This window comes from Geotrypetes seraphini, chromosome 10, assembly GCF_902459505.1.
Source record: "Geotrypetes seraphini chromosome 10, aGeoSer1.1, whole genome shotgun sequence".
In the NCBI taxonomy this organism is placed as follows: domain Eukaryota; kingdom Metazoa; phylum Chordata; class Amphibia; order Gymnophiona; family Dermophiidae; genus Geotrypetes; species Geotrypetes seraphini.
The window spans coordinates 128,879,008-128,894,868 of NC_047093.1; the positions used below are offsets into that span (position 1 = coordinate 128,879,008).

The following is a 15,861-nucleotide window of genomic DNA, read 5'->3' on the forward strand; positions in this document are numbered from 1 at the left end:
TCTTTAAACATGCTTGTAATTGCAATGAAAGTTACAAAATCTTGCTTCCTACTGAAAAATATTTATAATAATTACAGAAGAATTTTTTTTCATGAAAAACATTTTTTAAAGATTTAGGCCTCCTTTTATCAAACTGCACTAGGGATTTTTATTGCCGGCCACTGCGGTAAAATCTCTGATGCTCATGGGAATTCTATGAGTGTCAGCGCTTTTACTGCAGCGGCTGGCGATTTAAAACCCTAACACAGCTTCATAAAAGAGGGTGTTAATTTGCTGCGGACCTTGAAGGTCATTTGTTTTTAAGAAAGCTTGCTTTTATGGTCCTGATTATGGAACTCGTCGCCCTGACATTTTTTTCTGTAATAGCCCCACAATTATGCAACAGTTTGCCCCAGTATCTTAGAGTAGAAAATGATCTGAAACAGTTTAAAAGCAGCTTAAAGAGTTTCCTTTTTAAAGATGCGTTTAATTCATAAGATTAATTAAGGATTATTATCAAATTTTTCCTTTTTTATCTTTTTATCTCCCCTACCTGTTGTTTTTTACCATTTATGTTTTCTTTTATATATACGATTGTAGTTCTACCCTTTCTTTCCCCATGTATCTGTTAGTTTGTATGACTTTATTTATTATTTTGTATGATAATGTGTCAAATTTATGTATCCTTTTATAATTAATCTGATGTATCTATTTTTTATTTGTAAATCGCTTAGCAAATTAAATTAAGCGATTCAATACGTCAAAAATAAACTTGAAACTTGAACTTGAGCTTTTCCTAGAAATTGCTGTATATTAGAAAGAAAAGCGAAAAGACTTACCCAGCATCACTTTCACAGGGATACTCTCTGGTGATTTAAAGCTTTCTCCTTGCACACTCATTTCATACTGGCATGTATATTTCCCATTATCTGAGGTCTCCAGTGCATTCAGATTATGAACTGCTGCGATCTCCTCGCTAGACAATGTCTCCGTTGCGACGGGATTCGATACATTTTCTTTCAGAAAATAGACCACACTTTTTACGTTAAACTTGGGGATTGTGCAGGTCAGCTGAACATTGTCTCCTCTGTTAAATAGGATATTGGCTGGTAATCGGCTGATGGTGGGTTTGGGCATATTACCTGCAATGGCATAAAGATTTTTCTCATTTATAAAGTCATCATCATTTCAGCCTAATACCGTATATAATATTACATCTGCCGAAAGTGTCAAAAATATAGCTGCTTCTCCCTAAACGTAACCTCTTAAATCAGGAAGTAAGAGTAGATTTGATAGATGTTGCATATTTCGGCCATTTAGGGGTAGGGCCGACCCAACCTTTACGCACAACTAGGCAGTTGTCTAGGGCAGCAAAAAGCAAAACAATAGATCCTGACAGCTACATAAATTCAAAGAACCGTCAATGCATAGTTTTATCTGCAGGAAGGTGGGCATTTTTTCAAACAGCTCATCTACTTCAATAAATGCCTTTAGAAAATTGCCCTTATTTAAAGCCATATACAACAAAGTTTCATATTTAAAAACGTGAATGTATTAAGGCTGTGTTAGATTAGGGGCCTGAATGTTAATGTGGGGAAGGAGTGTAAGGCTTAAGGTTTGCCAATGTCCCAATGCCAGGCACCCAATGCCCTTGCACAATGGTTAATTTAATTGATAAAGGAGGGTGTGATACTTGCAGGCATGTTAGATGGGATTAGTCTCTGGCTTCTTTGTCCCATTCAAGCAGCCTATCTTCTTGATCTGTGCACCTGGACCCATTGTCCTAAGCACCCTCTTAATCAGACATTAACACCTTTTAGCTAGTCATGATTCAATCAGGGCTACTTAAAACATATCAATCAGGGCTACTTAAAACAGTCTCCCTGTCCTCAGGGTCTATCTGCATTCACATGCCAGAGTCAGATTGATATAATTTCCCATAGGCCTTCGCTGACATAAGTAATGCCAACTATAAAAGCTGAATGTTAGCGATAGCTATGCTGACACAGCCCTCTTCAGGGGTCAATTCGCTCTTGAAATTTTGAGTCTTTTTTTGATGAACAGCAACCGATATTTGTGTTTTCTAGGATTGACAACTCTTATAAAATGGTATATGTTAGAAGTCGTAGGTGCTTTTGAGGAGAAGGAAATTAGATCTACCATATTTGCCGGCGTATAAGACGACTGGGCGTATAAGACGACCCCCCAACTTTTACAGTTAAAATATAGAGTTTGTTATATACTCGCCGTATAAGACTACCCCTTCTTCCGATTCACGACCCCCCCCCCCAAGCCGGCAAAAACAGCTTTGCACCGCAGGCCCAGCCGCCCAAGACGAGTCGGAGGCCCCTACCCGCCGCATCCTGCACGTGGGCAGACTCAGCACAAACGCTGCTGATGGCCCCAATCGACACGCTGACCTCCCCGCGCACGCTGACCATCTTCTCTCTGCCTGCACTTTCCCCGCGGCCCTCTTCGGCGACTCAGCAGGGGCAGCGATCAAGACAGGCTGCAAACGTCGGGACCTTCCCTCTCTGAGTCCCGCCTATTTTGTTTCAACTTCCTGTTTCCGCATAGGCGAGACTCACAGAGGGTCCATCTCGCCGGTCCTGTGTGGACCGGCAGGAATTTTCTGCGGACCGGCGGTTGAAGAACTGTGATGTAAACAGTACCCGGCGTATAAGACGACCCCCGACTTTGGGGAGGATTTTAAGGTACTGAAAAGTCGTCTTATACGCCGGCAAATACGGTAATTGATGGCCTTTCTGATGAGTCGAGATTTGGATTGGAAGAGCAAATTCTAAAGATGTTATGAATGAGAATGAATCCTTTACAGAGGAGTTTTCTGTCTGTTCTAAATGTAGGTTTGTATCGCCTAGTTAGAGATTACATGCATTAGTAGTTAAGTTTGCTAGGAGATATTCAAAGAAGTCCTCTCTAACTTTGGTTTGGAGGAATATAAAATAGTGCAGAGACGAACATCAAGGCCTTTAAAACACTACTTAAAACCCACTTCTTTCAGCAGGCTTTTGGGACAGATGCTTTAGTATTGGATCATATCCATTGAAGGCTTTCAGCGCGACATTAAGGGTTAATCCTAACTTTACATATACAGAGGTTCTAGTTTTACTACACATTTCTTTCCCATCATAGGGCAATACAAGTGGACTAAAGAATTTACCTGAACACACCACACTCGCATCCTCTGAATGGCTGCAGTTTTGTTTATTCCCAGTGCTGGCCAGACAGCTGGTGATGTTAGTCTCTGTTCCTATACAGTCAATATCAGACAGCCACATAGGGACTGTTCCTTGCTCAAACTGAGCTCCACCTGATGCAGATATGGCAAATCCACAGCCCAACTGTTTACACACAACAAAAGCATCCTGCAAATCCCAGCCACGGCCGCACACTGTCGTCCACTGATCCTCATGGACCACTTCCACTCGTCCAGCACAGAGGGTAGGGCCATCCCTCAGTGCCACATCTCCATTGAAAGAAGAAATGACAATAAGCACATGAGAACTTTCATTTACATCTACACAGTATTCACGTTTGTAGCACACTGAAAGGATTTCTTTCAAATGTATGTGACATTGTTAAGCATCGTATTAGTTCTCAGAGAACTGACAAAGATTTTAATTGCAAGATGTGTAAGGAGGAAGGCAAGGGCATAGCTAGACAACTAATTTTTGGGTAGGCCTGAGCCCATGGTGTCCTCCTAGCATCTCTTCCTCCCTTCTCCTCTTCCTCCAGGCAACTGGGTATCTCTCAGTTTTCCCCCACCCACTCCTCTGTACCTTTTAAAGCCTTCATTTCTTTGGTGACAGTGAGCAGCTACTCACTGTATGTGCCAGCCTTAAGCCTTAACTCAGACTTGGTCCCACCTATGGGGAAACGGGAAGTTCAGAGGGTCAGGCTGGCATGAGCATCAGGTATGAGTGGCTGCTCTCTGCCGGCAATGAAATTAAGGTTTTTAAAAGGCATAGCAGATTGGGTGTGGAGTTGAGACACCGAAATACCTCCTGGGGAGTGGAGGGAGAGATGCTGGGATTCTTCAGCTGGAAGGACTTGGGGAGCCCCATCAGCCACAACAGATATGTGCCACTGCTGAGTTGGCCTGAGCCCAAAGTGGGCGGGCCTGTACTCACCTGGGCCCCTCTATGGCTACCCCACTGGAGTCCCTTGCTAAACGTTTTCACGAGCATTATGTTCACTTAAAGCTTTTCAAAAAAGAAGTGAACCTGAGCAATTTTACTTAAATCCATTACTTAAATGTCATCTGTACCCTGCAGCCCTCAAAGAGTATTTCACATTAAGGACTAATAACCTACCTGAACAAATGACTCCAGCATCTTCACTATGAAAACAATTATGTTTTTCCCACGTCTCTGTTTCGCACTGACCGAGGTGAGATTCATTTCCAGTGCACTTAATATCATCAAGCCATATGGGACCTGACCCTTCACCAAAATGAGCATTTCCTGGTGCTGATACAGAAAGCCCACAATTTAGCTGCTTACATAACAGCTTGGCATCCACTATATCCCACATGTCATCACAAACGGTCCCCCATTGTCCATGTTGAAGTACTTCTACTCTTCCATTACAGCGATTGGTGCCATTCACCAACCTGAACTGAAGCTTACCTGAAAGAGTTTAAGAGCAACTGATTAATACATGGTTGTGAAAATATATGACTATTTAGTGTCCTTAGCTCTTTTGCACTAGTACCAAAAGATGTGTCAAAAAATACAGGCACATTTCCTAGGGTATTTCTGTTCTGTCTGAGGGGTGAGGGAAACAGGAGTATCACCACCAATACCTTTAACATGATGGGTAGGAATGCCATTTTCCACTAACAGCAACATCAAGCTATCAATCAGTTTACATTACATTAGAGATTTCTATTCCGCCATTACCTTGCGGTTCAAGGCGGATTACAAAAGAGTTCTAAAAGAAGGGTTACAAAGTAGGTCCTTATACTCTCATACTGCTTTAGAGTCACAGACTGGCCTCAAAACTATCTTAACCAATTGGGTGAAAGAATAAGAAAACTCCTCCATGCTTACCAGGTTATCTGTAAGAACCATTATATGCCTTGATTGTACATCCTAAGATCTGAAGGCACTATAGGGATAATTGTACAACTGGGTGCTTCCATTTAGATGCCCCAAGGTCATGCAATAGGAGCTTAGAATATAATGGAACCAAGACACCTAGGTTCAGTTATAGAATATAAGCATAACCCAGTATCAACATTCCTAATGTCTAGGCAATCATAAAAACAGCACAAAGGCCTAAAGAACTGGGACTAATTCTTTATTCACAAAAGATCCAACATTGTCAGTGTTTCAGTGAAAAGCCTGCATCAGGGGTCTAAAATAATATACAAATAAATATAAATAAAATGCATAGAAACATATGATACCATATTGTTTCTTATACCCCGCAAATGTCAACTGGAGGCACCTAGTTGAGGCACAGAATGGAGGGAGGGAGAGGGGCATGTTGGGACTCAAGAAAGAGGGAGCACAGAGAGGGCAGACGCTGGAAGGAAGAGAGTGAAAAGAAGATGAAAGCAGAAACCAGAGACAACAAAAGGTAGAAACAAATAATTTTATTTCTATTTTGTGATTAGAATATATCAGATTTGAAATATATATCCTGCTAGAGACATAACTGGGGACTGCAGTATTCTGTTAGCATGATATTTCTATGAACTTGGCTTGTTCAGTTTTCTTAATAGTAGAGGGGATATATGTGAAGGGGAGGGGGACAGGGGTTTGGTTGGTTCGTGCTCTGTATATTTGTATTTATAAAATCACAATTGTTCAGAATATTGTTTCTTTTTATACTTTAATAAAATACGTTCAATATAAAATCATAATTGCGGCTTGTGCAGATGGGATCAGATGGTTTGCGGGGACTGAGCTTGCGGAGATGGGGCATAAACGGGGTTTTAAAATTTTAGTCCTAATAGTTTGCCGGTCCACAAAATAATTATTTTATTTCTGCCGGTCCACGGATGTAAAAAGGTTGAAGAACAGTGACCTAGACTATAAGTGGTATATAAATGCTTAAATAAATAATCAGCACATAACATAAACACGTGGAGGGGCATTTTCGATAGGATGTCTAAGTCTGACTTTGAATGTTTTGAGCAAAAAACGTCCAAAAATCGGGTAAAGAAAGTGTCCATTTTTGAACCTGCAAGACATTTATCTTTTTTAAAAAAAATGGTCCAGCTAGATAGATGCTTTGTCTCTTGTGGATGATACCAAAATCTGCAATAGAGCAGACACCCATGATGGTATGGATAATATGAGGAGGGGGTCCAACAAAGCTTGAAGAATGGTTCAGAATTTGGTAGTTAAGATTTAATGCTACATAATATGGGGCAAAAAACAAAAGGAATTTGACCCCGAAATATCCACAAAGAAGAAAATCCAGAGAAAACCAAAAAAACTCTGTGGAGTGACGATGTTCCTAAATGGACTTTATTTGAAAGTGTCAAAGTTCCAAAGGTACACTGAAATCATCCACATAAAATAATTCCATCCACATAAGAGCCTTAAAGGACCTAGTCCGCTAGGGATACAGGACCCAACACGGTCCGCGTTTCGACAAAAAGTCTTCTTCAGGAGTCCCTGGGGGGTCCTATAAAGGTGAGTACGTGGGAAACAATTATGTGGTGAGCCGGAAGTGAGACACTGCTTGCATTTGCAATGGAAAGGGGCCACACATTTGGGCTGCAAAAACTGAGGGAACAGTACAGTTTAGGGAGTGAAGTAACTTTGTGATAGTAGATGATGATCTTAAGGTGGATTAACAGGTAAAAAACGGTGATGGCAGAAGCTAGAAATATGCTTGGGTGCATAGGGAGAGGAATGGCAAGCAGGAAAATGGCGGTGATAGTGCCTCTGTATAAGACTCCGGTGAGACCTTATTTAGAATATTGTGTACAGTTCTGGAGGCCGCACCTTCAAAAAGATATAACCAGGATGGACTCAGTCCAGAAGGCGCTACTTAAATAGTCAGGGGTATTGGTCATAAAGTGATAGACCTATAGACATCAATATGTATACTCTGGAAGAAAGGCAGGAGAGGGGAAATATAATAAACGCATTTAAATACCTCGGTGGTGTATCTTTCAATTGAAAGGAAGCCCTGGAATGAAGCGGCATTGGATGACGGTGAAAAGGGATAGACTCAGGAGTAACCTGAGGAAATACTTCTGCACAGAAAGTGTGGTGAACTCATGGAACAACCTCTCAATGAAGGTGGTGGAGATGAAGACTCTATATGAATTCAAGCAAGCTTGAGACACGTATATAGGATATCTAAGGGTGAGGAAAGGATAGTAGATGGCATAGATAGGCCATATGGTTTTTATCTGCCTTCATTTTTATGACATATGGAGATGGAAAAAGGATTGTAGCTATTCCTCTGTCCCTAGAAGGCCTGACATCTAAATGTATTATTTACTAATGCTCTTCTCCCATTTTATTGGAATGGGAAAATGTTTAATACATTGGGTGCTTAATAAATTTATATCTGAGGCAATAGAGCGTGGCATGACTTGTCCAGAATCACAATGAGATCTGAACCCTTGTCTTCCTTGTTGTTAGTCTACTGCTCTGATCACACTAGGCTAGGCCTCTAATCTAACAAAACTAAAGCCCTGCCCACAGTACCAGCAATAAACTGTATCTCAAGCAATAACTTACCAATAAGAATATATATTGGGTTGCTCTCTTTTGACTTGAAGGTATGCCCCAAATTCTCTAATTCAAATGTACAGGTATATTTGCCTTCATCGGAAGTGTCCAAGTAATTCATGGTGTATGTCGCACTGTTCTCTGAGCTTGACAGGGTCTTCACTGCAACTGGAGTTGTATTGTTTACTTTATAGAAGTAGACAGAGGTGTTCACATATAGACGTGGGAACGAACAGTTTAACAGGACACTTGTTCCTCTCTCAAATGTCAAGAACGCTGGTAAGTGGGTGAGTATAGGTTTGGGTAAATATCCTGCAAAAATAGAGAAAGGTCTTATTCTAATTCCAAAGAAGGGACTGTAAGAGCTAAATTATAAATTTGTAAATGAAAAGCACTACTTCTGGGATTCAAAAAGTGACCTTCTGATTTAAAGGCATCAGCTCTGTGAGCGACAGCTCATTTCTTTCACAGCTACAGAAGGCTTGTTACGTATACCTCTATCATCAACACACAGTCACAATCATACAAATATTAGCAGTTCAGCCTCTTCATATTCTCCATTAGGCTTTTACCAGCCATTTCTTCTACTTATTTTTATAAACAACCAATCACAGCCAAGGTCTTGGTTTCTTCTAAACTTCTTCCCTTTATTCATTTAGTTTTTTCTCGTTAAATTCTTTTACTACTCAAGTCTCTGATATATTGACCATTCCCTTTTTGTTCTTTACTCCTACTCCAGTCTCTCTCCTTTCCTCTTCCCTCCCTCCCATTATCTCTACCTCCTCCTCCCCCCCTCTTAATTTCTGGGCCCATCATTTCTTCCTCTCATCACTTCTGGTGCAGCATTTCCCCCTCTCTCATCCCCTCCTCCCACACCTAGCTTAAAATAGCTCCAGGGGGCCCTACAGCCCAGCATCTCTTCCCCTTCTCTCCATCCCACATCCCATTCCCCTCATCTTTGGGTGTAAGAAAATAATTTCCTGTGCTGATCGGCTGCCTCCCCTACACCCTTATGCATCTCCTCTGTGTCTCTGTCCCTTACCTGTTGAACTGCACTGCTCCTTCGGTCCTCAGCCCCCAGCAACACTCTCCACAATGGACGGTGCAAGCAGCTACTCACATACTGCACATGCCTGACCCAGAAGCCTCTCTCTGACATCAACTCTGACATCGGAGAGAAGGCTTCTGGGTCAGCTACTTGCGTGCAGCGCCTGAATCGCTGCATGCACCACCCACTGCAATGAGCGCTGCTGAAGGTTGAAGACTGAAGGAGAGTGTGTCACCCTGTATCGGGGGCGGGGGCGGCATGGAGAAGAGAGGTCATCAGAAGCGACTTCAGCAAGCGGGCAGGAATGGGAGATCCCGTATGGCAGTGGTGGTGGCAGCAGTGGTGCGGTGGACACCGATTTGGTGGGAATTGGAGGCCAGGCCATGTACCCGCGTATCGCAGGTTGAGAAACACTGTTCTACATCACCTGATAGAAATCAATTACAAACTCGATAAAATTAGCTCCTGGCTCCAGCATAACAAACTCTCATTGAACATCTCTAAAACAACTTGTATCCTTTTCGCAAATTCTACAGAGGAACGTATATGCCTAACCATCTGTATTGACTCCTCTCCAATTCAAATTGATACCAAAATCAAACTCCTAGGAATTATCCTTAATAAGGACCTCAGCTTCCATCAACAAATTAGCACAGTCACACAGAAATGTTTTCACAAGTTAAGGCTAATTCGCTCCATCTCTTCCCTTCTCGATCCCCTCTCTATCAACAGTTTGATTTATTCCCTCGTAATTTCAAACATAAAACCCAGAAAGAAATCCGTCGTTTACAACTACTGCAAAATATAACTGTTCAATTAATTTACCATGCAAAAAAAAAAGATGTCACTCCCCTTCTCCGTAAAGCACATTGGTTATCCATTACTCATTGTCTTACCTATAAAATATTCCTTCTAACCTTCAAAACAATAAACTCCAATCAACCAGCCTTCACTGACAAAATTCTGATCCTATATGCATCCTCCAGGGCACGCCGATCCAACAACCAAAACCGACTTTCCATTCCATCAATACGTGAACTTTTCTACGATACTACTCGCAAATCCATTTTTTCGGCCACTGAACCATCTCTGTGGAACGCCCTCCCATTGGATCTCTGACTAGAAAACTCTCTAGAAAAATGTAAAACTAAACTCAAGACTTTTCTTTTTAAAGATGTCTATACTCTCTAATCCCAGCTCTCTCAAATAATTCTCTTACAATTCTCTGAAGTAATTTGGAAAATCAAAACACTTCTTTTGAAGCGAGCCCTACCCTAATGTATTTCCCCTTCTCCACTCGCCTTCTTTTTATTTTTATTTTCAGCTAGATGTATTTACTAACTTACCTTCCCTCACCTCCCCCTCGTTTTGGGTACATCAGTCCGATTATGCCCCTGTACTTTTTAATTCTAGACATAATATATCTTTTATTTTGTCATTTTTATTTTTAAATCTCATTTTATTGTAAACCATTTAGATACCCGTCTGATAAACGGTAAATCAAAAATAAGAAACTTGAAACTTGTATGTTTTTCTCTCCAAAATGTCCAAGTGCTGATTTTCAAAGCCAACTTTCTGGACATCTTGCTAGGCTTCTTAGCCACTGTGCATCCTGCCTCCATAGTTCAAAGGGGCATGTTGGAAGTATGTTATGGGTGGGCTTTGGGCAGTTTTGGGCAAGCTTAGACTTGGACATCTTATGGCAATAATCAAACATTTCCCACGAAATCCTGGAAGGAACTTAGACATCCTGAGCTAGAACTGTTTTAAAAGCATCTAAGTGCCAAAAAGGAACTGAAACTGACCAGATAACCACTAGAGGAATTGTTATGACCCATCCCCCCTGCTACACACTCCCCCAGTGGCTAATGACCTCTTCCCACTCCACAAAGATCAGAATTTTATTTATTTATTTATTTTAAAAATTTCTATACCGTTTACATGAATTACATACATAAATTATAAAAGAACATAATAAAACAAACAGTCCTAAAAACATATCTGTAAAGTAGCAGCAAAAGCTTAACTAAAAATATAATGAATAATTCTTCAGCTAAATCAGAGAAAATTACTGACTAGGAAAAGGCGTCTACAAATAATTGTGTCTTTAGCAATTTTCTAAACTGTGCATGAAACAGTACATATCTGTCTCTAGAACAGCAGCACCTGGTATGGGAAAGCCTAGTAGAGCAGTACACAGGTTTCTTAAATAGCCTGGTGGGTAGGCTAGTGAGTACAAAAGGAAGTGGGAACGGACAATGAACCCTCCACTGAAGATCATTGATGTAAAATCAACTTGTTTATTTCATAAAAGGACACAAGCAGACGCTGTGGACCCGACACAGCACTGTGGTTCGGCGTCTGAGGAACGCCTGCATCAGGGGTCACTAAACATAAAAACATATAACGCAACATGTTAAAACACATCATATAAAAATTAAAAATGTAAAAAAATTTTTAAAAAAGCCATACAAGTAAATGAATGCCAGAGGCCAATCATGTAAATAAATAAATACATATATCAAAGACAAAAAAAACATATGATAATGTTTATGCAAATACCTAAAAATGAAACCAAACCTATAGCGTATAAGTTCACAGATAGCAGGTCTGGGATAAAACAAAGCTGTGTAATAAAAATAAGGAAATAGACCATCAGAATATCATATTTCATCAAGAGACAAAAACTCTAAAAAAAACTACAGCTTGTGTCCTTTTATGAAATAAACAAGTTGGTTTTACATCAGTGATCAATGAAATGTTCATTGTTCGTTCCCACTTCCTTATGTACTGTCTTATACCCGTGGGTTCTCTGTCCTGTTGGATTTTTTGGTGTTTTCTTGGGTAGGCTAGTGAACCATAGAGAGGAGAACCCAAGCCCATACGCCAGTCTAAACACTACATTTATGGTGGAAAGTGGGAGGCCACCAAAACCCACCCAAACCTGCAGCCATAAGGCTATTGGAGTAGTTGACAGGTGGGTATAGTGGGTTTTGGCTGGTCAGCATTTAAAATCTGCAGCTATTGCACAATATAGGCAGCTAAGTTGTAGCCGCTAAACGCTAATATTCAACGGAGATAGCAGGCTTTTTCCAGCTTAGCATTTAGCCAGCCAAACACCATTTAATATCGGGTGGTTTGTCTTGTTTCATTTTACCAAAGGATGCAATCAATTTATTTTTATTAATAAAATCTTTTTCATGCTGATTATTAAATCAAGACCTTTAAACATAGAAAAATACATTTCATTAGATGCAGCTATATTAGCATTCATTGAGAAAGCAAAAGGTAAATCTTGAGACAGGAGAACACATGAGTCATTCAACAGAAAGATTGCAGTATTAGCGAGTTTTTTAAAAAGTTTGGATAAATTCCTAAAAGGGGAGTCCATAGGCCATTATTGAAATCCACTGCTTATTCTTAGGATAAGCAGCATAAAATTTGTTTTATTATTGGAATCTAGCTAGGTACTTGGGATCTGTGTTGGAAACAGGATACTGGGCTTGATGGACCTTTGGTCTGTCCCAGTTCTTATGTGAGCCAAGTATAGACATTCAAGCCATTGTGACATCACTGCTGAGATTGGCTCTTAGGCATTGGTGGAATGAAGCATTATGACATCACAAGCTCAGCTCTGGAATATTGCTACTCTTTGGGTTTCTGCCAGGTACTTTGGACCTGGGTTGGCCACTGTTGGAGACAGGAAGCTGGGCTTGACAGACCCTGTAAGGCTTTTCCTAGGGCTCTGATTCCTTTCCAAATCTAAGCTACAGTAACAGAAAATATAAATTGGTAGGGCTTTACCTGAGCACGTAGCCCCGGCTGTTTTGCCATGACCATCCATATGTTCATTCCAATTTCCTGGGCAATCGCTTAGGTGAGATTCTGTTCCATTACAATCAACATCCTCTAACCAAACCAGGCTGGTTCTCCGTCCAAACACAGTTCCTTCTTTGGTGGATATTGCAAAGCCACAGCCAATTTCCTTGCAGACCACTTGAGCATCCCATAAATCCCAACCACGGCTAGACACGGGCTTCCACTGACCTTCATGGAACATCTCCACCCTCCCAGTGCATTGGGACGTACTTCTCTCCAGTTTCACTACTGCTCACAAGCACAGTTAGAAATACATTGTTTGTTTAATAGAAGGAATACTTTTGAATAGTGCAGGATTCTTGTTCACTATCTGCAGTGGCGTACTAAGGGGGAGTGCGGACCGCCCTAGGCACCAGCGCCTCTCCTCCCCTCCAGTGTACCCCTTTAAAAATTCACCAGTGGGAGCAGCATCTTCCACTTGCTGCTTACGTCGGCCTTGGCTCAATTCTGACGTCACTTCCTGGTCACGGGACCAGCAGGTGACATTAGAAGGGTGCCATGGCAAGTGCAATTAGCAGGTGGAGGGTGCTGCGCGTGACGGTGAACATTTCAAAATGTATACGGGGGGGGAGACACACGGTGCTACGGGAAGACTGGGGACTCACGTCGGGGAAGAGTGGGGGGGCATACGGCACAGTGATTCCAGGCGCCACCCTCCCTCGCTATGCCACTGTAAGTAAAATAATATAGCCCATAAATCACAAATTCTATGATAGAATAATAAACTAAACTAAACCTTAAGTTTATATACCACATCATCTCCATAAAGATAGAGCTTGACACAGTTTACAGGTAATTCAATAAATGAGGGAAGGAATAATAAGAAATTAGAGGTTATGAAGAGGATAGCTAGCTTTACATTTTAAATGTAAGTGGGCATCCCTCCTGCCAATTTCTTTTTTTAAGTGTGGGGGTTAGGGGGGTGGGGGCACAGGGAGGGGGGATCCAGATACGATTGGGGAATATGGACAGCTGGGGGGGATGAGAGGCATACATGCATGCATGGAGGGAGGGAGGTTAGGGTCTTTTTTTCTTTTTAATTTGCATTTGGGGGGGTCTGAGCTGTCAAGTTTTACTTTCCAGTCAGTGCCTGTTCCAATTAGCGCTCAGGCACTGACAGGAAGGTAAAACTATGATGACCCATACTCTGCCGGAAACTTTTGCCCATAAAAAGGTGGCAAAAAGTTAAGAGTGTTACACGGAGTGCTCATTATAATACTTGTGATGCATTTGCATAGGGTTCCCAGTGGCAGGGAGGGAGGGAGAACCCTTTTGAGCCTCAGGAAGAAAATTTCCTTGCAAGTTAAAACCCAGTCTTATTTTCAAGTAAACCTTTTGTGCATCAGGGCCGCAGACTAGAGATAGGTCTTTCTTTAAAGTGACTGTGCTGGTTGTAACTTGGGATAAGAAGAGAACACACACAAGAGAAGCTCTCATTCCTACTTCGTTCCCCCCCCCCCCCCTAGTTAGAGGTTGTAAACTGAAAAAACACCATGAACACCTTCTTTCACATCAAGCAGCATTGTGGGGGTAAAGACCTAGATCAACTACTTATGAGGAATTCAGAAAACGTGTAAAAACTCAACTGTTCCTAAAGTATCTAGACAACTGACCCACTCATCTTCTTTCTCCTCCATAGTGATTCCTCTGTCCTATTAATCTCTTTCTCCTCAACAACGCATTTCTGGTCCTATTAACTCTCCTCTTCCCCCCTCTTAAATTCAATCAATTTGTACCTCGCTTAATCTATTGTACACCACATAGAACTTAACGGTATTGCGGTATATAAACTGTTATTATTATTATTAAGAGAAAACCTAGGGAGATAGGGTTTTCAAAGCATAATTTCCCCCCTGTCTCACACAGCTCTGGAGTAAGGATTATGGAGTACTAGCTGCCCTTCCAGAGACCCTGTGGATACCACCCAGAAGGAAACCCCAGATGATATCTTCGATAAAATTACCTGAACAAACAACGCCAGCACTGTCAGACGTGCTACAGTTCCTTGTACTGTATTTTAAAGAAACATGCTGGCACTGGTTCAGGTGACTTTCTGAACCTGTGCAGTTCATGTCAGTCAACAAGACGGGACTGGTTCCACTTCCAAACGTAGAAGATCCTGTTGCTGCCAGGGCAGGTCCACACCCCAGAGTGCGACACACCACGTGCGCGTCTTGAAGATCCCAGTTCTCATTGCACACAGCTGCCCACGTATAGTTCTCAGTAAGGACTTCCAGTCTTCCAGCACAGTAATTGGGGCCATCCAAAAGCCTCACATCTGTAAAACACAAAACAGTGGCTCAGCAACGGCAGATATGATGATATTGACCCGTGTTGAATTCCGTATCTTGAATTAATGATCCAAGAGAAGTCAATGCGGATTTAGGTGATGTCAAGATTAACGGATCCCTTGAAGAATAATAGTTCTTAGGCAGGGATCTCAAAGTCCCTCCTCAAGGGCCGCAATCTAGTCGGGTTTTCGGGATTTCCCCTATGAATATGCATGAGATCTATTAGCATACAATGAAAGCAGTGCATGCACATAGATCTCATGCATATTCATTGGGGAAATCCCGAAAACCTGACTGGATTGCGGCCCTCGAAGAGGGACTTTGAGACTCCTGCTCTCTTAGGGATCCTTTTACTAACGTGCCGTGCCAGATACAATACAATACAATTCAATTTAGATCTTATATTCCGCAATTAAACCTATACAGCTCTTTGTGGATTACAATTCTAAGAAATGGATAAAAAGCCAGGATTAATACAACTATAAAAATGCGTTTCTCTAACAAACAAACCCCAAAACAAAGCAGACCTTTCTTATGTCATAATGTAAAGTTTCACAAATAGAGCAGATTTAATAATTTTCTAAATAAACCCACACGTTTTTTTTAGCGTTGGCCGCAGCAGTAACAGCTATGATGCTCATAGGAATTCTATGATCATCGGAGCTGTTATCAGCACGGCTGGTGCTACACACTGCACTACAGTTTTGTAAAGGGGAGAGAAGTAATTAGATTTCTATCTTATTTCTAGTGTAATGTAGTACCTTATCAGTTAAAAAAGTTTCTCAAATAACACTGATTTTATCATTTTTCCAAATAGCAGATATTTGTCTCACTTCTTCTAATGGTATTGCAAAAAAGTAAAATATCTTTTTTATATTTCACTCCTTTTACTGAAGGATAAATTAACTTTGTTCCATCCCTAGAATTAAAACCTGATGTTTTA

At 41.3% G+C, this 15,861-nt stretch overlaps 1 protein-coding gene across 1 annotated transcript in view; it reads right to left on the reverse strand.

Annotated features, from left to right (window-relative positions):
* LOC117368167 (deleted in malignant brain tumors 1 protein-like) overlaps positions 1-15,861 on the reverse strand; it is a 101,740-nt gene that overhangs the window by 17,721 nt on the left and 68,158 nt on the right. The window contains exons 10-15 of the mRNA XM_033961544.1: positions 14,591-14,905; positions 12,553-12,855; positions 7,710-8,012; positions 4,314-4,628; positions 3,161-3,466; positions 819-1,121 (exon numbers count right to left, since the gene is read on the reverse strand). Coding sequence (XP_033817435.1) covers positions 819-1,121; positions 3,161-3,466; positions 4,314-4,628; positions 7,710-8,012; positions 12,553-12,855; positions 14,591-14,905 — 1,845 coding nt within the window. The remainder of the gene's footprint in view (positions 1-818; positions 1,122-3,160; positions 3,467-4,313; positions 4,629-7,709; positions 8,013-12,552; positions 12,856-14,590; positions 14,906-15,861) is intronic.